The 23296-nt window shown below is 37.5% G+C and overlaps 1 protein-coding gene across 19 annotated transcripts in view; it reads left to right on the forward strand.

The window, feature by feature from the left end:
* Positions 1-23296, forward strand: part of Camk2d (calcium/calmodulin dependent protein kinase II delta) — a 301140-nt gene that overhangs the window by 88695 nt on the left and 189149 nt on the right. For all 19 annotated transcript variants that reach the window (XM_058583743.1, XM_058583750.1, XM_058583742.1 and 16 more), the window contains exon 3: positions 8284-8343. In XM_058583743.1, the coding sequence (XP_058439726.1) occupies positions 8284-8343 (60 nt within the window). The remainder of the gene's footprint in view (positions 1-8283; positions 8344-23296) is intronic.

Consider the following 23296-nt stretch of genomic DNA (forward strand, 5'->3'; position numbering starts at 1 on the left):
CTGTCAACCACAGTTATCCTGATGAGCTATAGAACATTAGAAGTTACTCCTCCTTTATGGATGAATCTTTTGAAAGGTCAAGTAACTTGAACTCCCAGCTAGTACTTAATGATAGAACCAGGGTAGCAACTCTTGTCTGCTTTACTCTGAAGCCTGAGATCTTTCCACCTCTCTAGGTTGTCTCTCACAATGTGTCTAGGATTTTACAAAGTTAGGACTTTATTATTGGCCTTTATTTCTCTGGAGTAGGGGAGAATTCCATTTTCTTCCAAAGAAAGAAGGTGAAATGAAGTGGAGGCCTATTTCTTTTTCCATGCAATGGATGGATAACATCTCTACAGATGAACTATGGTTTCCAGTTCATACACAATTGAGGTTAACTGACATCATAATTCATAATTTAACATTTGTATGAACTTCCTGCACATAAAAACTCTTTGAAAGATTTCATTTCTAAATTGAGATATGTTAGCACATATATCCAATTCTATTTTACCATGGAAATAAGAACATCACCCTATACAGTTGTAGAATCTTAGTGCCTTGTCTAGGTTATCAGTAGGCAGCAGAAGCGATAGGGATTCATTGATCCCTAATGTCAGAAAGAATCTAGGTCAGGTAATTAAAATTCCTATTTATGTTATAGTTCAAAATAAAAGGATAAAATGAAAATGTAATATTTAATTATGGGCTTCTAAAACATTTTATTTAATAAATACAAGAGCTTTAAATCCATAAACGTCATGTTCAGGTTAGTAATGAAGTATCCCTGCAAATATTTGTATTTGCTATTTGAGACTACTTCATTACATTCCTAACTTAAAATGGATATTTAAAATGTGACCTACTTAAATGGACAGAATCTATATTCTTTCTGGAGGAATGCCTCACTTAATAAGACGTAATTTCTCTGTCAAGAAAAATGCATTCAGAATGAAATCCCAAACCTTCAGGAATAAGGCCTCTGAGTAGCCACATTATAGTGCCTCAGAATTCATGCAGATTGTACCTTGTTGTTTGCTTACTGGGGGGAGAAAATGGGGATTGAACCCAGAGGTACTATACCATTGAGCTATATCCCAGCCCCTGTAATTTATATTTTAAGGTAGGGTCTTTCTAGGTTGCTGAGGCTGGTCTCAAATTTGTGATTCTCCCGTCTCAGTCTCCTGAGTTGCTAGGATTACAGATGTGCACCACCACATTTAATGATTGTCCCTTTTTTAAAGGGAAAATCTTTTCAGGTTTCCACTTCTGGGTTATTTGTGATTATTTGATACTTTTATGCTCTTCTCCTTGGTTCTTAGTTCTCAGCAGCTATGAAACAAAAACGAAGTAACTATTTATTATTTTATACAACAAATATTTAATGCCTGTTATGTGCCCCTGAAACTATTTTATGTACTGACTGTATTTACAACAATAACAGCTGACAGCAAAACCTCATGAAGAAACAGAAAATGATGAAGCAATACACAATGTAGAGTAGTTTAGGTCCATTTTGTTTAGTCTTGCTTCTTCTGAAAGTGGACAGCTAGCAGATTTAGTCCTAGAGAGGCAAGGGAAATGTCCCTTATTTGACTAAAATTTCTTGAGACTGAACAAATGTGAAAAAATTGAAAATAAAATTGGGCTGGTTGTAGTACAGAGTCCAGAGAAGCAGGATTAACCTGTCCCTCAAAGACCGACAGGTCTGAGACATTGATCTCCAACTGGAGCATAGGGCCCAGGAAGGGCAGGACCAAGAAGATAAGGATAAGGAATGCCATAGCAGACACTGGCCAGCTCAAGGCTATCAGGGACAACATTATAATAGAAGTGTTTTCATGAGCTTAAGGTTTGATGCCTTCATAATTTCAAATTTCAATATCAGATTATTTTAGGGGTGAGATTGTGTTTGTGAGGAGAGTGGCCTGAAAGAGTTAAACCTTTTGGCTGTGGCAAACCCCAGCCTTCCTTCTGTTATGTGACTGAATTGTGTGTATGTATGTTGGTAGAAGGGGTAGTACCTGGCCAATTGTGACAGAAGCCCAAATTCTTCCCTCTGCTCAAACTATCCCTTGGCATCGACTAGGCTGAGAAGATGATTCCACTGGGTGAGTACGCAGGGTAAGGACCTGTGGGATTTTCACACCTCTGAGGGCTTCCCAAATTATTACAGAATAATAACTAATGCTAATAATGATGACTTTGTGGTGTCAAGAAAGATTAAGTTATTTTATCTGTGTAAGTTATTTGTCTATGTAAGAAAGTAATGACAGATCCCTCCCTCAAAGTCAATAGTTTAATCTTTTGACATTTCTGGGTAGGGAATAAACAATTACTTTTGAAATTTACTTAAGAGCTTATGCTCTGATATTGCCAGATAAATAAGTTGTTGCTTTATGTAGCTTTAGTGATACTTCTATTGCTGAGTGAAATTGATTCAGGGCTAGCACTTGAATTTGCATTTGCAATCAGAGTTATTTTGCATAAAGATGAAATTTTTAGTTTGGAAATAGAGGGAAGGATTTACTTCATCAGGTCTGAATTCACATTTTTCACCTCACTTGAAATAAGTGCTTAAAGTTGGGGCGAAATAACTGTATTTTGAGCAATTTTTCAGGAACTGTTTTGAAATTCAGAGGTCTCTCTACTTGTGATACTATTTCCAATTGACTTCATGTCAAAACTATATGATAATATATTTTCCTTAGGTATTGTTTATATGACAATTCATAGTCCATATATTGCCAACAGCATGTACCTTATTTAGACCTGACAAGATTATAGTCTGAGAATTTACATTTTTATTCATATGAAAGTATGGACTTGAGCATCAAAGGAAGAATAAAGCCACACTATCAGAGCACTTGAATAAATATTACGTGACAAACGAAACTGGTTCTACACTAGCTTCAAGGCCTCTGGATAATAAGAAAATCTCCAAGCGATGCTAAACAGTATCATGGATGCCTTTCCTTTTCTAATCTGCCCTTGCATCTTACCATTATAGTTGTCAGAGCTGGGAATGATGGGGTAGAATGTATGATTTTTGTTGATGAGTTGAATTAAAAGTAAAGGAAACTTTAAAGATAAATTCCTCTGTTCAGCAGTATAAATAGAGAAACATGCTTTTTTGAAATAATAAGTACTTAATCACTCCTCACCTAGTCCTTCTAAAAGTGAAGTTATGAACTTGATGTTGAATTTGAAGCACACCAGGTAATATGCATTCCTATTATTGTTAAAATTTAGTTTTAATTTTTAAACCAGAATTCAGTTCTATCTTCATGTTTTCGATGTCAAAACATGCCCTTGTGGGAGAGTACTTACAGTACACATTATGATTCATAGAAGATCATTAAGTAGGTGATTTTATGGAAGCACAAGTAAGCGAAGCTGCGTATCAGAGAGAAAGCTCATCAGCACTACTGTTGTAAAGTCTGCTATGGCAGCAAGAGCTAAAATGACCCCAATAATCCTTGCCTCCTCGTGTTCATGCACTGTCATATTGAAATCTGGCCAGCTTCATTCCTCACTTCTGCCCAGATGAGTATGGCAGACATGATGGGATGTTGCTTCTTATCTTAGGCTAAATAAGATAGTGACTTTCCCCTTGGCTTCCCAGACTTATACTCTTGGTGGTTTTATGAAGCATGTTGTCATGTTGACACATGCAACAAACCCAGGACAGCCCCCATCCAAAGCCAGCCAGGAACCAAGACCCTCATCTCAACTACCCTTGAAGAACTTAATACTACTAATAAACCTGTGAGCTTGCAAGCAAATTCTTCCCCATCGAGAATTTTATTTTATCATCTTCATTTTAACTTAATTACAAATTTAAACACGCCCATCTCCAAATAGAGCATATTTTGAGGTCTAGGGGTTAGGACTTCAAAATATGAATTTTCCAGGGAAACAGTTCAGCCCATAACAATTGGCTACCTAAAAATCTGTAATTATTTTTTGTTTATAGCAAAAATGTGGTTGATCTTTCTGTCTATAGAGGTCTCTTGCTTCCTTGTTTTTCTTTAATATATTTGTTTCATATAATTTATGTATATGTATCTATATCACATGATTTAGTATACATATTTGCATGTCCTGGTCTCCATAACAAAACTGTAATTCCTATAAGCACATGTCTTTCATATGTTTTACATATAGCACTTCAAAGTGTATAAGATAAGGTTAATAGATGTATTTTCCAGATATATCTTGTGTTTATTTGTTTACTTCTAAATAAGAATATTCTAGAAGTAGTTTACCTTGAGAATAAGGACTTTTTCGTGATAAAGATACTTGAAGAATTTATATTTATTTGAAGTATGTATGTATAGTTTTAGATGGTGCTAAAGCTAGAATATCTATGTAACTATTTGGTCATCCAAATTTAAGGGACACACTACTAGAGCTTCTTCATCCTGTGCTGCTGATTCATCAAGACACCATTTTTCTCTGAGCATTAATAGAAGTATTTATTCTTAAAATATTTCAAAAAAGGGGAAGGGAAGGAAAAAGAAATGAAAGCCACTGCTATGCAAAATTTCTTTAAAGTATATACCAAAGGTTCTCAAAATCTGAACTGCTGATCTAGGGAGTCCCTGGAACTCTCAGGGGGACCTGCAAGATTGAAACTATTTTGAAAATAAAATTAAAACATTATCTGTTACCTAGAGGTGTAGCTCAGTGGTAGAGCACTTGCCTAGCATGTGCTGCAAGGGTTTGATCCATTACTGCATAAAAGAAAAATTATCTTTGATGAACCAATTAAAATTATTACTGTTATTAAGTCTTGACCTTGGATTAGGCATCTTTGCAACATTCCACATGACTAAATTGGAAGTATACATGAAATTCCTTTGTTCTGTACTAGAGTACAGTGGCTTTCTCAGGGAAAATTCCTGTGCAGTTTTTTGAGCTGTGAGCTAAACTAGCTACTTTTTCATGGAACACCATTTTTACTGGAAATCATGACTAAAAAACTATCTGTGCCTATGCAGACTTAGGTACGTGACAGACGTTTTCTGAAAAAGGAACTGAGCCCTTCAGTTCAAGCAAAACTGCAACTGCTAGCATTTACTGCTGGTATCATAATTCAAGCTTTCAAACAAAAATTTGAATTTTGGAAAACTTGTGTCTGCCCACATGAATTTGGCTGATTCCCAAATTTAAAGATTGTCCTTATGAGATTATTCGTGATATTAACAAATGTTATGTTTATGATATTATATAATGATATATGTCAACATTAGAAAGGACTATACAAGCCGGGCATGGTGGCACACACCTGTAATCCCAGCGGCTTGGGAGGCTGAGGCAGGAAGATCATGAGTCCAAAGCCAATCTCAGCAAAAATGAGGCACTTAGCAACTCAGTGAGACTCTGTCTCTAAATAACATACAAAATAGGGTTGGGATGTGGCTCAGTAGTCAAGTGCCCCTGAGTTCAATCTCCAGTACCACCCCCCCGAAAAAAAGAAAGGACTATATAATTTACTGAACCAACATTTTCTAAATGGCTTGAGTACCATATTATAAGATAGTACCTGAGTTAAAAATTCTTTCAAAATGCAAGAAAAAAAATTAATGTAATGAAGTACAATTTTATATTAACATACATAATATTAAAATGTGTTTGATTTAAACATTAAAGTCCATAACCTTATTTATTTATGGTTCATAAATTTTATTGATGAGGTTGCAGATTTCATGTGACATTTAACTTCAGAAACTACCATGTGTTGAGTTTTGTTAGAATACTACAGAATAATATCCACAATTATGCAAAAAGGGTATTAAATTACTACGCTTTCCACCTAGATATCTTTGTAAGGTTAAATATTTTTTGCACTTAAACCAAAACAACAGGTTGAAAATAAAAGCAAATATGAGAAAATAATTATCTCTATTATGCCAAACATCAACAAGATTTTTAAAAAACCTCCTTTACATTTTGTACAATTGCTCTCTTTTAAGTTTGTTTTTGGATTTTATTTATTTATTTGTAGATATAGTATTTGTCATGAAAAATCTGTTTTTGAAGTAGAATTGGAAGATCACATTTTCTACCATCATAGTAAAAGATTGTTTTAGGCAGGAATGTTAAATCAGAGGGAAATTTGAATAAAAAACAGGAGGTTTATGGGTATTAAAGTATCTCCTCACATGCTTACAAGTTACAAAAGAAAAATAAAGAGGAATTGTTTGGTGGAGAAATCAACATCACCTTGAACTGGTGATCAAAGTCAGCCTCTAGTTTGAGGAACATATGGACAAAATGTACCTCCAGATGTGATGGCCTTAGAGACAGAGTGTTGCAGCTGAAAATCCACAGGCTAAATCAAATCATGAGCAAACATTTGATGAGACCAAAATATGAAGTTTTCTTTTAAAAAACTACATGGTAACATACTTCAAAAATATCAAGATCAGAAAATACAAGGTATAGAAATGTTCTGAGACTGGATGCTGTATTAGAGGGAGAGAAATACTGAAAGGGCATTATTGTGTTAAGTTGAAAACTGGAATATGGATAGTAAAGCACTCTATCAATGTTGAATTTTCTGGCAAATGTAGTGTGATAGTAAGAAAGTACTCTATTTCTTAGGTAATAAACATTGAAATTTTAGGGGCAAAGGGCCTTGATATTTTTAAGTTACTTTCAAATGATACAGAAAAAGTTATATATAAATGTACATTTACATATTTCTGTATACACACATATATTTGATGACATGAATATGTTCACAGAGAGCACAAGGACTCTGTGAACATATTCATGTCATCATATATAATTATATAGACATGTAATTATAACCAAAGTAATTTTTGGTTACAATTATATGTCTATGTACCATACAAAGGAACAAAAATGATTTTTAGAATTAGAAAAATATTAATAATAGATGTATATAGATAAATAGTACACAGGTGCTCTTTGTACTATTGATGTTCTATTAAATATTCAGTAAATTTGAATAATTACCAAATAAGATATCTAAAAATTTAAATGCAATTACATTTTATAAACTATATAATGAACTTATGATTGTTTTTAAAAATACATATTTAATTTTGGGGGATTCTTGATAAATTTTGGGTATGAAAGTCACAGAGGCCAAGGACCATTGGTGCACACTGTGGATGGGTAGGTAGGGCTCTTCTCACTATCTCAAGTCTATTTTATGACATTAAGGAGAGCTGATTTGGTAGAACCCATTTACTAATATTATAATCCAGGGCAAGGCACTTAGTCTCTCTTAACTTTAGTGTCCTTCTATGTAAAGTTCAATCACTTGTTTTCTATACAGACTTTCAAGTAACAAGCCCTCCACAGTGCTATCTTTATGGGTGACCTGTGTGTTTCTGTGTTCTTGTCTGCCATGTCATTATGTGATTGGCAAGTAATTTTTGGTTATAATTATATGTCTGTGTACCATCACAAAGAAACCAAAAAACATTGTCAGGATAGTTCTTAAAATACAAGTTTTCATGCCCCTGTAAAGAAAATGGTTGGAAACACAAAGAAATGTAAGGATGAACCTTTAAAAGAAAGTCATATAGGAGTCATGCATGGTGATGCTCACGTGTAACCCCAGCTACTCAGGAGGCTGATATAGGAGGAACACAAGTTAGAGGTCAGACTTAGCAAGTTAATGAAACCCCATCTCAGATTTAACAAGAGCTGGGGATATAGCTCAGTAATAAAGTGTCCTTGGGTTCAATCCCCAGTACTGCCAAAGTATAGGGGGTAGAGTTGAGGAAGTAAAGATGAACAAGCAGAGATGTTTGGAAATCCTTGATATTAGGAAGAGCCTGATGCACATAGGAAGTTGAACCAACAATTGTAAGAAAAGTGGTTGATAGAGGATTTGCACAGGAAACACTTTTCCTCTGGGTGTGGGTGGACTATCATGACCTTGTTTAGTCCTGGTTCCACTGGCTTTTCAATCTCCACATATTCATCCTCTGCTCTAAGTGGATATGTCTATATCAAATTAAGTTGTAATGATATTCATTTACAATAAATATAAGAAAAAATAGTGTTGTTTTTGTGTCATTTCTAACATTTCCCCTAGCATCTACACCCCACTCTATTAAGCATCAAGCCAGTGAAAAGTATAGAAAATGAGATTGTTGAAATATGTGGTGGTCACCTAAATCCAAATTCAAATGATCACCATGAGAGCAAAGTTTTGTGTTGTTTGCTATGCAGTTTGTTATGTTTTATTCTTCTTTGTTTTATTGTGATTTAGTTCTCTGTATTTAAATTTTTTTTTCTTTTTCCTTTTTTAAACAGATCATCAGAAACTGGAAAGGGAAGCTAGAATCTGCCGTCTTTTGAAGCACCCCAATATTGGTGAGGAAATACTTTTAATGTATTTTAAGTGCTAATTTAACATGGATGTACTATATTGGACCACAATAAAAATGTTAACTTTAATAAGTGGAATATTTACAACTGTTAACAAATAGATTCCTACCTTTTGGTTTTAGTTACATTTGATTCTTCATAGTTTTTAATATGATTGTTTATTTTTTGATGCAATTGGTTTTTTGGATGCAATGTTCGAAGCAGGAATGGAAAATTAAAAACTATCTCCACAAATTAAACTAATCTTGGTTTGTGGAAATTAATATATTAATTAAATCAATAGTGTATGGTTCCTGTTGTGCTTAAAATTGACTACATAGCAACCAGTGAAAATACTGAGTGTAATTTGTAGATTAAGTAAATGAAAATTAGATAAACCCTGGCTATATTATATTAGCTTTATTTTAACGACATGTTTTGGAGTCTGCTATGTGAATTAATTCCAACGTCCCTCTATGGAGTCATTTGAAATGAAAATGATAATCCCTCACCTCATTTGGAAAATAGTCTTAAATGTAAAAATAAAACCAGTATACCCATTTTTGGGAAGATATCTATCTATCTATCTAGATAGATATCTTTTTTTTTTCAAGAAGTAGTAATTGGGGCTGGGGATGTGGCTCAAGCAGTAGCACGCTTGCTTGGCATATGCAGGGCGCTGGGTTTGATCTTCAGCACCACATAAAAATAAAATAAAGATGTGTATCCACCGAAAACTAAAAAATAAATATTAAAAAAATTCTCTCTCTCTCTCTCTTAAAAAAAAAGTAGTAATTGTATATAACTAACAGTTTAAAAAATAATATGTAGTAATGTTGAATAATGTTTTTATGTATAATTAAGAATTATTCATGTGCTGCTGATGAAGCATGGAGAGACAGAACTTATGCCATTTATTCAGTCAGCTGAATTCCTTTCCATTTATTCTGTAAAAAGATTATCTTGTATTTATTAATTCTATTCTATAAACTAATAAAATTATTTTACAGTATTATCCCTCATGAATTATAAGTAACTTGATAGTTTACACAATTTAAAATGATGAATAATAAAATAAGAAAAAGGGAAGAAACAGCGGAAAGAAAAAATATATACGTAAGTTAGATTCTGTGACACTTAATTTATTTTAGAAAAACTTTAATTGTCCCAGCTCCCTCAGTTTTGTGAACCAAAGTATTTGTGATCTAGAAGTAGTGAGAAAAAAATGATAATGTTATAGAATTTGCAAAATCATTTACTAAGAAGATTTATAGTTCTTTGGTTTTCACATGTAGAACCATTCAGTACCTATTTCTGACTTGAAGTTTTGAGTGTCCTGCATTTAGTGGGTGCATCGAGTTAATCTGAAGCATACATACAGACAGAAGTCTAAAAGGAAACTTCTGATATTGGAAGAGAACAAAGCAACTCTGAAATGTAAATCTATCTGCTTACAAGAGTTTACCCCTGATAAAAGTCTATGGGCTTGTAGGCAGCCATCTTCTCTCTGTGTGTTTACATGGTCTTCCTTGTGTGTGACATATGTGTCTTAATTTTTCTTTCTTGTAAGGATCCAAATCATGCTGGATTAGAGTTCATGCTTATGACCTCATTTTAACTTAATTACCTCTTTAAGCCCCTTTCTCCCAAAGACAGTCACATTCTGAGGTACTGAGGTAAAACTTGAATGTATAAATCTGGTGGGATATAATTCAGTTCACAGAATTGGTGAAGAGAAATTGCATAATATTATCCATACTAGTTCAGTACTTTTCTTGCTCAGGTTTAAGAAAAAATAAAAGATTCATTTGGTGAATTTGCATTTCATATGTGAAAGGATTGTTGTTTGTTTGTTTATTTATTTATTTATTTTTGTTAAAAATCCTTCTGTGAAATTCAGTTTCTGTTGATAAGAAAACTAGCTTCCTTCATTTTCCCCCTGGAAGATTGAAGTCAAACATTCTAACAACTCTCAAACTAGACAAGAACGGTTTTCATTTGGACACCACATACAGAATAACATTATCTTAAAAAAGGAAATGTTGTATTGTCCCTACCGGCAGGACACATCAATGACGGTGGCGAACCTAGGTGGGGAGGAATGAAGGGACAAGAGACATGAGGGATGACAGCAAGACAGGAGTTCTGTTTCAAGCTGCAAACTTTTATTGTTCACACAGGGGTATTTATATGCTGGGGATGGGGAAGCTCTCTGGGGATGGGGAAGCAGTTGCTGGATGTCTTCACAAGGTGAGATAACCTCAGGATGTCTCAGGGAGATAGATGGCTGCAGGATGTCTCCCAGGCAGGATGTCTCCCAGGGGGCTGTTTCTTGTAAGTGTCAGGCTATTCTTTGAAGGAGAATTTCCTTCTAGCCCCTGGCATTTCCCCCTTTCTTATTTAAAATACTTGACCATACCTTATTGGCCATGTTTTTAGGGGGTGATAGAGGCTCTGTTCCTCTAGGAGGCCTTAGAATATCTCCTGATCCGAGCGAGCGTCTTCACTAGGAGATTTTGTGGCCTTGGCATGTTTTTGGAGGAGATGGTTTTGAGGGAGAAGCATGCCAACCGCCATGCACCAGAACGTGTCACTCAGAGGTCTTGGGTTTTGGGATCCGTGGATCCATACTCCTGCAGTCCTTCCTGCACCCTCCGTTATTTTGGCCTAACGTCCTCACTCCATGGGTGTGTCCTCCCCCAAGCGGAGGGGCCCATGGGAGCAGGGATAACTTAACCCTTATGGCAAGGGCAGAAGATGGTTGGTCAGAGCTGTGACTTATACTTTTATATAAGAAAGAGATATCTGTGGGGATGTAAACTTAAGAAATAAGCCTGTGAGAAGGGTGGAACATCCTTTTAAATGTTGGCAGCGCGGTTTTCCATCTCCAGACAATGATAGTGGACCTGTATGGGCTTAGAGGCCAAAATATTAATCTGTTCTTTAATAAATTTTACCAGCCTATTTATAATGCAGGGTCCTATGGACACCATTAGAAGTAAACCCAACAAAGGGCCTAATAGTGGAAGAAGGTAGGGTAAAAATCCATTAAGCCCAGTCTAGAGGGGATTTTCAAATAGTTCCCTTCGTCTCTTTTCTAGATCTTCTTGAAGCTGCTTAATTTTAGTGCGTACTATGCCTGATTTATTGGCATAAAAGCAGCATCGTTCCCCTAAGGCCAAGCAAATACCTCCCTGGTTAGCTGTCAGCAAATCTAAGCCTCGTCTGTTTTGAAGGACCACTTCTGCCAGGGAGTCTATTTGGTCCTGTAAATCTTTAATGCTTCCTGATAGAGTTTGTACATCATCTATAAATTGTTGAGACAGGCGACGGTAAGAGTGTACAGCCATGTCTAAGCCAGCTGTACCTGTGCCCACAGCAGCTGTTATTCCAAGGCTGGCAAGGAGTAGTAAGGCCTGTATTGCCCGCCTGTGTCTTTTGACTAAGGTGTCTAGGCTAGGAATGGGTAGAGGTTCATCTCCTGGGACAATAGTTATATCAGGGAGTAATAAGGCAAGAACACAGCCACCGGTCCAATTCCCTGGAAGCCTGGGGAAGGCCTAGTTTCCTCCACACATAAAAACTGTGCCATTGGGGGGACAAAGAGATGGGGTGGGTGAGGAATAATTTTGTACTGTTGAGCAATTTCCAAAGGAAGTAACTCCAACATCAATATCATAGGTATTATTCTGCATCACGCCTAAAAGACATGATGTAAAAGTGCCTATAGGCTGTACTTTAAAAGGAAATCCGGTTGGCATGTATTATCATTGTCTATGATAGAATTAATAGGAACTGCCATAGGCATGATTGCCCCTGTTGTCATGCAGAGCCAGCAATCACCAGCAAGGGTGGGGTTGGAATTATTAAGCAAGGAGAAGGTAGTTTCCAAAATATCTAATGTATTGGTATCTAAATCTGGGAGTTGGGAGGGAACAAACCTTATTGCCCCTGGGTTTGTCCTGGGGGAAGTCAGCCCCTGGCCCCAAAGGGAGTTTCCCGAGAAGCGGGAAGAAATAGGCTGTCCAAGGGGCATTTTTCTTAGATCTACACTCATTGGCCCAGTGATGACCTTTACCACATCTAGGGCAAAGGGTGGCTGGGGGCGGTTTAGCCCCAGTTTGAGGAGAAGCTATCCCTAGGCTTTGTTTGCCTGTCGGACACTGGCGTGCAAAATGGCCAGGTTGTTTACAAGTAAAGCAAGTATGTGAGCCAGGATTACGAAAGGCCTTGGTAAAGGCGGCACCTATGGCGAGACCCATGGCATGGGCTGCACCCACCCCGGCACAGAGTCTAATAAAGTCAGAAAGTTCCCCTTTATCCTTATGTGGTCGAAGAACATCCTGACATGCCGGGTTGGCGTTTTCAAAGGCAAGATGTTTTACAAAGGTGCTTTCGCTTTCACTTGGTCCAAGTAGGCATTCCGTGGCTAGGTTGAGCTGAGCAACAAAGTTGCTATAAGGCTCGTCAGGCCCTTGTCGGATTTTTGCCAGGGAAGTGGTAGCCGAGCCCTTTTGAGGGAGGTGTCTGGAAGCATGTAAGCCAGCCGTCTGAATCTGCGCCAAAAGTCCAGCAGGGAAACGCGCCTGTTTAGGGTTAGTGTCAAAGGGCGCATTGCCCACTAGCTTAACCTAAGTCCAGGATTTAGAGGAGGCCTTAGTTAAATTTTTTTGAGCAGTTTCCCGACAGTGCTCTTTGAAATCTGCATTCCATAACAGGAAGTCTCCGGCACTGAGGGTAGCTCGGGCTAAAAATTTCCAATTATTAGGAGTAAGCCATTGTGCGCTGTGGCTTTCTAATAAAGCCAATGTATAAGGTGCAGTGGGGCCATAGTGAGCACAAGCCTTTTTAAGTTTTTCAAGAAAACTCAAGCTTAATTTTTTGTAGACACTCTGGGTTCCTTCCTGCCTAGAGGTGAACTCCTCATCCTCTGAGTCCTGATCTTCCTCTTGCCCTTCCCCCGTTTCCCCTTTCGTCCCCTTGATCCGTTTCCCCTGCTTCCTCCTCTTGATCCTCCTCTGAGTCTTTGTCCTCAGCCTGGGCGGGCTTATCTGTCTGACTGCAGGTGACTGGGAAGGGGAGAACAGGCCTTTGATTAGACCGCCTTGGGCCAGCTCGGGTTGACTCTGTGCCTAAGGCTAACGATCAGAGCTCAGAGTCAAGGGATCTTAATTCTTTTAAAAGTTGGATCTGTTCCCGTCTGTGTTGGAGAGACTCTTGCAAGGGAGCCAGGTTAGGCAAGGGAAGTGGGGAAAAAAATATATGAGGGGGCAGTTGGCCCCTGAAGGGCCGGAGCACAAAAGGCAGGAGGGATATAGGAGGGAGGTGGATGTGTAAGTCCTATAGGCTGTGGCAGGGTCCTGAGAGGTGGCGGGTCTTCTGAATGGTAGCGAACTTCTTCCTTCTCCAAGGTAGCCTCCTCCCCAGGGGTCAATGTGTCTCCGGGATTTAAAACTGGATAAAGGTGGTTGGTAACCATTGGAGCCTTATTCATTAGGGTGGGATTTTGAGGGGGACCAGGAAGGTTCCCAGGGTCCTGGGGAGACTGAGAAGGATCTGTGTCTATACTAACTGAAGGGCATGCCAAGGGGGGACGAGAGGTCTTTTGCATAGCCTCTTCCCCAATCCTGACAAGTTTTAAGGTACCATTGTCAAAGGGTGAACTTTTAAGAATTTCATTAATTAAGTTCCAGTAAGAAAAGGTGGGAACAGGCACCTTTTCTGGGCCAAAGGATTCATAATAATCTTTTAAACATTCTCCTACTCTAAGCCATCTTTTACCATCAATGGTCCCTTCAAGGGGAAACCACGGACACAATTCTCCTATGTATGAAAAGAATAATTTTAAGTCCTTTTTCTTAACACGCCCCCCCCCCCCTGTCTTGAGGGCCTCCTTGAGGCCTGACAAAAACAAATCATGTAACGAGACTGCTTGTCCCATGGTGGGTCACTCACCGTGCATCGTCCCCACTCTCCTCCTGGATCTGTCTCTCAGTCATGTCTGCCGAGTCGATCACGAGCTCCGCTTGGCCAAGTCTTCCGGAGGACGGCGTTCCTTCTCAGTCAAAGGCTGGAGCCCCAATCGTTGGGCGCCAGATGTCCCGACCGGCAGGACACATCAACAACGGCGGCGAACCTAGGTGGGGAGGAATGAAGGGACAAGAGACACAAGGGATGACAGCAAGACAGGAGTTCTGATCAAGCTGCAAACTTTTATTGTTCACACAGGGGTATTTATATGCTGGGGATGGGGAAGCTCTCTGGGGATGGGAAGCAGTTGCTGGATGTCTTCACAAGGTGAGATAACCTTAGGATGTCTCAGGGAGATAGATGGCTGCAGGATGTCTCCCAGGCAGGATGTCTCCCAGGGGGCTGTTTCTTGTAAGTGTCAGGCTATTCTTTGAAGGAGAATTTCCTTCTAGCCCCTGGCATTGTATACTGGGGAAAGTTCTAGTTTTGTGACCTAGGCAGCATCATCAACATATACACTGACAAAATATGTACTTTTTTTCATGACTCTATAGTGACTAAACAGTTTCTTGGTTACCTCACTTGAAGGTTTTCCCATCTCAACTGATTTCAGGAGTACAAAAAGAGATATGGGAATTTCAATTCCTTGAATACTAGTAGGATTGGCTTCTAGCCACAGGAGAGACTTTTTTTAGTGAATCTGTGCTTCAGATCATATAAATCACAGATTAACTTTGTACAACAGGATCTCAAAAGTCCTAATACCGGAATCCATCTATATCACTCATTTCCTCAATAAGCTACTCTTGGGGAGTATGGGCAGAAAAAAGGCAGACCCATGTCCCTGCTCATATGAGACTGTGCTGTTGCAGGAGATGGGAAATGAATAAAGAAGGTTAGATAGTGATAAACTTTGAGGGGGAAAAGGGAAAACAGGGAAGGGAAATACAGAACACCATGGGATTCCAATTTAAATAGCTAGGTAGTACCACATCAATGAGAAGGTGACATTTGAGTAAAGACCTACCAGCCAGGAAGAAGCAAGTCATTCAGTTCTTTGGGGGGTGGGGGACCACATGCAGGCAGAGAAAATAAATAGCCTTTGGGAAGGCCCTGAGGCAGGACCTTGCCCAGTGAATTCTACCAAAGCTTTTTATTTAATTACAGAAGTAAGGGTAATTTATTTTTTATTTTGTCTTGGCTATTTTAATTGATGAGTCTCCAAGTCATGTAATCTGGTAATGTAGTATTTACTCCCATAAAGAACAGTGATTTTAAAAGAACAGCAAAAACAGTGGCAATTGTCAAGAATGTAGGCAAAAGCCACTAAACAGATAGTTTAAAGATAGATGCCACAAATGGTCAGTCAGAATGTGATCCTGTGATCCCAGGGACAGGCCAATAGTGTGGTGAGCAGATGGCTTCTGTTCCCTTTGGGATCATTGTACCTAGTTAGTACTATCATTGCACCTAGTTAGCAGTACCCTGTAGATCACCAGCACTTGCTACCAAGTCACACTGCACAGGGAAAATAGCATCTGGCCTTGACTTCCCTGAAAGGCATAGTGTGATGTCTATGTAATGTACGACCCCATCCCCTTCTTCCTTTCCTCTATTTTATTATTTGTTCTGTTATTTTATTCTTTCCTCTATTTTGCTATTTAAGCTCTGTTAAGTTTCAAAACCTCAAGGAAGGAGATACTATTTCTGACAATTTTTCCCCTGTGAAAATTTGCTTTTCATTTTTATGTGTTTTTCTTTTGGCATAGAATCAATAATCTTGAGAACTTGCAGCAAGTAAAAGGTTTCTCCCAAAGAAACACATTTTAAACCAACCTAAAGTGGTAATTTATGAAACCACTTTTTTTTCCAGGGTTATTTTTTATGTTTTTCTGATCTTAAAATTCATATACACACTTAATGGAAAATTTGGAAAATACAATGATGTATGAAGATGAAACCAATGAAGACAGTTTTAATTTTTATTTTATACATTTCTACTTTTCATATTAAATCTGTGTGTATATGTACATGTATATATATATGCATATTTGTATATGTATATGTATAAATTTTCAACATTCTCTTGTGCACATTTTCATATCCTTTCCATAGACCATGAGGATTGCCTCACTTGACAAAATTTCCTTTATTTTTAGAACTTTATTTTGTTTATCTTTTTATGTGGTGCTGAAGATCCAACCCAGTGCCTCACATGTGCTAGGCAAGCGTCCACCACTGAACTTCAAGCCCAGACCTCCACAAAATGAATTGAGTAGCCATTGCCAAGCAGTGTTCTGGGATGTACTCAGTGGTGATGAAGCAGTGATCAACAGAGATGATGTCTCTCTCTGCTTTCCCATAGCTTTGCTTCCTAGTGTGGAAACAAACACCATGATAACAATGTAAGGATGATTTTTATGCAGATAATTGAAAGTCAGTTTGCTACCAACAGACTGGATGGCTGTGGTCAAAAAGAAACAGAGCCAGACATTAGTTGAAGGCAGTAAAAACATTTTTTTTCCCCCCTGAAAAGTTGCAACAGGGGAAAGAGCTGAGACTTAGATATCAAGGATGGGGAATGAGGAAGTTGATAAGATATCAAAGGTGGGGCATGATTTATAGGGTTCTTCACTGACACTTCCCTAATGAGCCTAGGGACTGAGTCCAAGAACAAGGCTTGGTTGAAGAGCAACCTGTCCAAAGTCTGGTCAAAGTGACATGACAGGCAAATATGACCGTGTAGGTCACATTTAAACTAATATCTGATTGAAGATGAAGCCATCAGTAAAAATAAATAAAAATAACTAAAAAATAAAAAAAAAACAAGGGAGAGAATTAAATTACAGCAGATGGGATAGAGAGAGAAGATGGGAGGGGAGGGGGGGGATAGTAGAGGATAGGAAAGGTAGCAGAATACAACAGTTACTAATAGGGCATTATGTAAAAATGTGGATGTGTAACCGATGTGATTCTGCAATCTGTATACGGGTAAAAATGGGGGTTCATAACCCACTTGAATCTAGAGTATGAAATATGATATGTCAAGAGCTTTGTAATGTTTTGAAGAACCAATAAAAAAAAAAAAGCCATGGAGAAAGCAGTTCAGGCAGAGGGAGCTTCCCTTGTTAGGGGAATAGTGGAGAGACCTGTGGATCGCCTCCCATGGGAGAAAGGGGAGTGAATGAGCAGGCCAGGTAGGTATCTAGTCACAGGGCTTTGTAAATAGGGTTGAGGGGTGTGGGTCCCACTCTGAGTGCCATGGGAAGCCAGTGGAAGGATATTAAGCCAGAGAGCATTATTATACAATTGACTCTGTCTGCTGTGTGTAAAATGGATTGTAGTCACATACACACAACCAGGGACAAATAGTATTCAGTCAGTATGTCATAATCCAGTGTGTACCACTGCAGTGCCCTTCAGCCACATCTTTTTGGGTAAGAATTTAAATACCCCCAGGCTGGTTCCCTTGGGTGGGATCCACATAGTCTATGAAAAGCACTCTCATCCTTTTGTTCAATAAATTTGGGAGTACAGGCAATTTCCTAAGCAGTTCCATCTTTGTACTCCTCTGGAAAGATTGTAGCTGACATTGAGGTGTTGAAGCAATCTGGAGAGAACCTCTTTGTGTGTTTTTGTTATGACTTAATTTTTGCTCATTTTATTCATCTTTTAATAAAATTGGTTTATTTTCCCTTGAGATATGGACACATTTGTGGCAAACCAGAAATGATGAGCTGTATGTCAACATATCCGTTAATGAAGGGATTCCTTTCAGATATTGAAGTAAAATATTTGAGGTAATTGCCAGATTGTTTTCAAAATTACTCTATATTTGAACTAATTTTGTGTTTGATTTTTGATCAGTATTTTTATGGAGGAATTTGTTGAAAAGTGTGGTGAAACCCAAATAACTAAAAACAGTGAAAGCGACTAGGAAAACTAACAAACAAGCATTCATTTAATCCAACTATGTGAATTTGAAGACACCTGGGCCAGCAAGGGAAAAGAGAAAATAGCAACAGCTTTGAGCTGGCTCATCTGATGCCCCAGGTGAGAAGATGCGATACCCACCATATATCCACATAGGCTTTTTTTGTAATGAGAGCACTCTTTGAGGTAACTTTCCAGCTGGTGGGATGATAAATTCTGTGGCTCGGCTATTCCACTCTCTGAAGACTTTTGTATGTATTCTGTATAGACTGCTGAATGACTGCGATGATTTTTTGAAAGTTTGAAGGAACATTTAACTTTGTAGATCAACACTACCTTTGAAAGGCAAACCTTTGTAGATGCAGCTCAGTGAACCTCAGCAGGTAGAGAGGGAGTCCAGGGAGGGGCTGAGTGGCCCTATCAGTCTAGTCTGTTATGCCCTGGAACCCCTACTACAATGAATTCACCTTTCTGAGATCACATCATAACTTATGATTACCACATTCCTACCAGCTCTTCTAGCACTACCCCCAAATATATAAGAATGCTCACATGTAGTTTGTAGTAGGCAACAAAAGCCAGCTCCCCAGAATCAGTGGACCCATCTATTCTGCTACTGATACTGATCTGCTGTGTGAGCTGCTGCACATCCCGTCTGCTTTACACCTCTTTGTAGAGCAGAGAAAGTATTTACCTTTTTATTTCTGTCTGAGAATCATTATAGAGAATTTGATATTAGATAATGCACTTATTTTACAGAAGATTAGATGTACTTTGGAAGATAATTAATTTAAAGAAACAACTTTGAGCTGGTTCATCTGATGCCTGAGTGCATTATCATGGGCACAGCTTATCAAGGGGTAACTAATTAATCCACTTCATAATGTTTAATAGTTTGTTTCTGAGAGATGTAGTCCCAACAATGGAAAAACATGTTTCGAAAAGTTTTGTGTATCATAAATTATGTGGCATAATATTTATGTATTGTATATGCTATAAAATATGTAAAATATATAATATAGGACATATTGCATATAATCATAATATTGTAATAACAGATCTTATAGATTTCCTAGTTGAAACTATAGTTTTTAACTTTTTAATAATTGAGGAAACAAAAAAAAGCTCTGTGACTTGTTTACAGTCTCAATTCTTTAATGACATTGCCAGTCCTAAATTCCCTCCCTGTCTCTCTTTGCCATACTGAAAATTGAACCCAGGGCCTCACCCATGGTAGCAAGTGTCCTACCACAGAGCTACACTCCCACCCCTTTTTATTTTGAAAGTCTCCCTAAGTCATCCAAGTTGGTCTCAAACTTGAGATTCTTCTGTGCTAGTCTCCTGAATAGCTGGAATTACAGACGTGTGCACCAACACCTGGCCTCAATTCTTGACCATCTCTATAAGCAGATACTGATGTTTATAGACTCTAACTTGGAGCAACAAGATTTAAAAGGTGAGCTGGATGTGGTGGCGCACACACCTAAAATTTTAGAGACTCTGGAGGTTGAAGCAGGAGAGTGGTAAGTCTGAGGCCAGCCTCAGCAATTTGATGAGTCCCTGTTCTCACAATATAAATTAAAGAGAAGTCTGAGAATGTGGTTCAGTGGAAGAGCACCCCTGGGTTCAATCCTAGCACTGCAAAACAAACAAACAAACAAACAAATAAGTAAATAATAAAAGATTAAAGGTATTGGTGTTTTTGTTCCCTTTCAAGGAATATTTTGAGTTGGTTTTGTTTCAAATCAATTCTTTCCCTGATAGGGTAGGCATTAGGTTAAAAGGTTCTAATACTGATGTAACCCTGATATGGAACTGTTATGTTTCAGCAGAATGCTCTGCCTGCACAGGTTTTATTGTTTGACATTTTTAACAGCACATGAAATTCCATATGCTGACAGGTGGAGACTTAAGAATATAGAAAAGCCTTTTCTTTCTATAAAAAGCGGGTTTCCAATGCTCATGAGTGATAATGACATTTAGGATCTATGTAATTTTCTTTCCTTAAAATGTAAAACCAGAAGGGCCCTTTCAAATTACTTCAAACTAAGTTCTGTAGATAGAGACTGGAGGTTTTAGTAGCAAAGTAATAGACCCAAGGTCATCCACTGATCTCCAAAGAGATGGTATCTCTTATTTTTCTTGACCTTGGAGGTAGGAGGTCTTACTTCAGAATAGCTTAACTGTATCTTAGGTGTTTCTGGTCTTCGCAAAATACCATTCCTCAGATTTTTATAAAACAAAATTAACTATCCTTCTTTAATCGTTTGCTCTTTTAACCAATGACTTCATCCAACCCATACATTATGCCGGTTTATTGGTTTATTCCATTCTGCATGCAGTCCTCTTCCAGCTTCCTCGGGTTCTACAAGGAACCAGTGCTATCACATTTCATAAGCTTAAACTCTAAATAAATATAAAACTCAGGTATGCCCAGTAATTATCTATCAAATGAGCAAGTTTCTTAATGTATCTATCGCTGAAATATTTCAGTTTTTGAACCTTTAAAAGAAAGTCACATAGGAGTGATGCACAGTAGTGCCCTCCTGTAATCCCAGTGAAATCTAAAGGCTGAGACAAGTTCCAGGCCAGCCTCAGCAACTTAGCAAGATTCTGCCTGTCTCAAAAAAAAAAAAAAAAAAAGAAAAGAAAAGAAAGAAAAATAGTAACACAGGAAATGTGAGCAGAGTAGTTAGTATAGGGTAAATGTTCATCCGTCTGCTGAATGAATGACAGTCAAAAGTTTTTTTTGCAGTGATGTAAAGAAGTCAACAACACCCTAAAGAGTACCAGCTTGTACTCTCTCTCCATGACAGCTCTCTTTATTTTTATTATGCCTAATATTCACAGTAGTTTGTAATTATATAGGAATAACCAAGTTTTATTGCTGAACTACTTTGTCTAGAGACTCTCAAACAAGTAAAAGGTAACAACATTAATCAGTGTAAAAAGGAAAGTACTCTTGTTTTATGTTCAGCTTTTGCTTGATTACATCTCACCTTTATCTTGATTATTTGGTGTAAAGGCTAAATTACTTCCTAGAATATATCACTGACTGCAGAATTGATTATTATCTTTTAAAAATGGGAGATACAAACAGCAAAAGAGACTTTATGTTTTCCTCTAGAAATAAATATTTTCAAAAATTCTCATTCCTGACTCTTTTTTATCTTATTTTTTTCATTTGTTCATATAGTATGGCACCAGTGGTATAGCCTTTAGAATTCTTGATTCAATGTTAAATTCACCATCTTTTTAAGTAAACAATTTATTTAATAGGCAGACAAAATAGAAATATAAAAATTGTATATTCAAGACAATATGGTAAAATCTTTTTTGATTGGTGAATTTGGATCTAAGTCTTCTATTTCTTGTCTGTAAATTGTCTTTCTCCAAATTTTTTGAAAAATATGGAACTTATTTTGAAAAATAAATGAAAAATAATTTATTTCCACTTATTTTCACTGTTCTACACTAGAAATAGTTGGATTTTAATTAAAGCTATGGAGAAAAATAGCCTCTTACAAGTGGACAGTGTGGCTTAGACTTAGTGAATAGTAGACTCTGGTCTATCAATATGTAATATTTCTTTAAATATTTCTCATGATTTGTTTTAAGCTTTTTCATTTCCATATTTCCCTATTTTCACCACATTTAAGGTATTAAAAGCTTATGATAATTTTCTGACCTAGGAAATATATGCTTCACTGAAATTTGAAAGGAAAATATTTCCAAACTTTATTAGTACCCCTTTTCTTTGTTATTTTGCTGGATTTTCAGTTTTGTAGAATCCCGTGTCCGCTCCCTTTCTACACCATGCACCAGAAGTACCTTAAATCACTTAAAATTCTTGTTCTCTTCCCTTTTTTCTGGTTGCATTAATAATTAAAAGAAACTTACCTACCTTGAAATACTTATATGAGGTGAATTACAAAGCCACTCCAAACAATGAACTTTGCATCTAGAATTAGTAATAAAATTGCTGTGTTGCCAGGCACTGGCCTAAGTGCTTCCCATGCATTCGGTCTTAGAATTCTCAGCAAATAAATGCCATTCTTATCTCCATTTTACAGACTAGGAATCCACAGCCAGGAGAGGTTGCACAATTGAATCAAGGTCAAGCACTAGTAAGTGGTACAACTGGAATTCAAACCTGCACATTCTGGCATCACAGCATTCTTCAACACTACTACTCCATTTTGTTCCTAGTTATTGTGTAACTCCTCATCAGCCAAGATATTTTTTACTAAGTAGAGAAAAGAAACTTTTCTTTTGGCAGGGGTACTGGGGATTGAACCTGGGGTGCTTTACCACTAAGCTACATCCTCAACCCTTTTCATTTTTTTGACGTGGGTTCTCAGGAAGTTGCTTAGACCCTCACTAAATTGCTAAAGCTGGCCTGGAAATTGTGATACCCTGCCTCAACCTCTCACATTGCCAGTATTATAGACATACACCACCAGATTTGGTTAGAAACTTAAAATTTTATGAAAACTGGTTAAAATAATAGTAGATCAAGATCCTTGCCTAAAGAAATTATGCAATTTTGTTATTTATCTTTAGCATGGAATTATTATTTAAATACTTATGACAGATATTATAGAACTAATGATATATATATATATATATATATATATATATATATATATTTACTTATAGATGAACACACAGTATCTTTATTTATTTTTATGTGGTGCTGAGGATCAAATCCAGTGCCTCACACATATGAGACAAGTGCTTTACCACAGAGCTACATCCCCAGCCCCAAACTAATTATATTTTAATGACAATTTTTAGTATCTTCGTGAAAAAAATTGGCCTACCACTAAGTGATCATATTTGACCCTGCATTTATTATTGACTTGCTGTTTTCAAGATAACTTTTTATTCTCCTCTCTAATTGATTAAATTAATAAAATACTTGTTAGAGAACAATAAAGGCTGCCAGGGTGTGATAGTGCACACTTGTAATCCCAGTGGCTCAGGAGGCTGAGGCAGGAGAATTGCAAATTCGAAGCCAGCCTCAGCAACTTAGCAAGACCCTAAGAATCTTAGT

Source organism: Marmota monax, unplaced genomic scaffold, assembly GCF_021218885.2.
Source record: "Marmota monax isolate L192 unplaced genomic scaffold, Marmota_monax_Labrador192_F-V1.1 WCK01_AAM20220418_F8-fsc00002, whole genome shotgun sequence".
Taxonomy (NCBI): Eukaryota; Metazoa; Chordata; class Mammalia; order Rodentia; family Sciuridae; genus Marmota; species Marmota monax.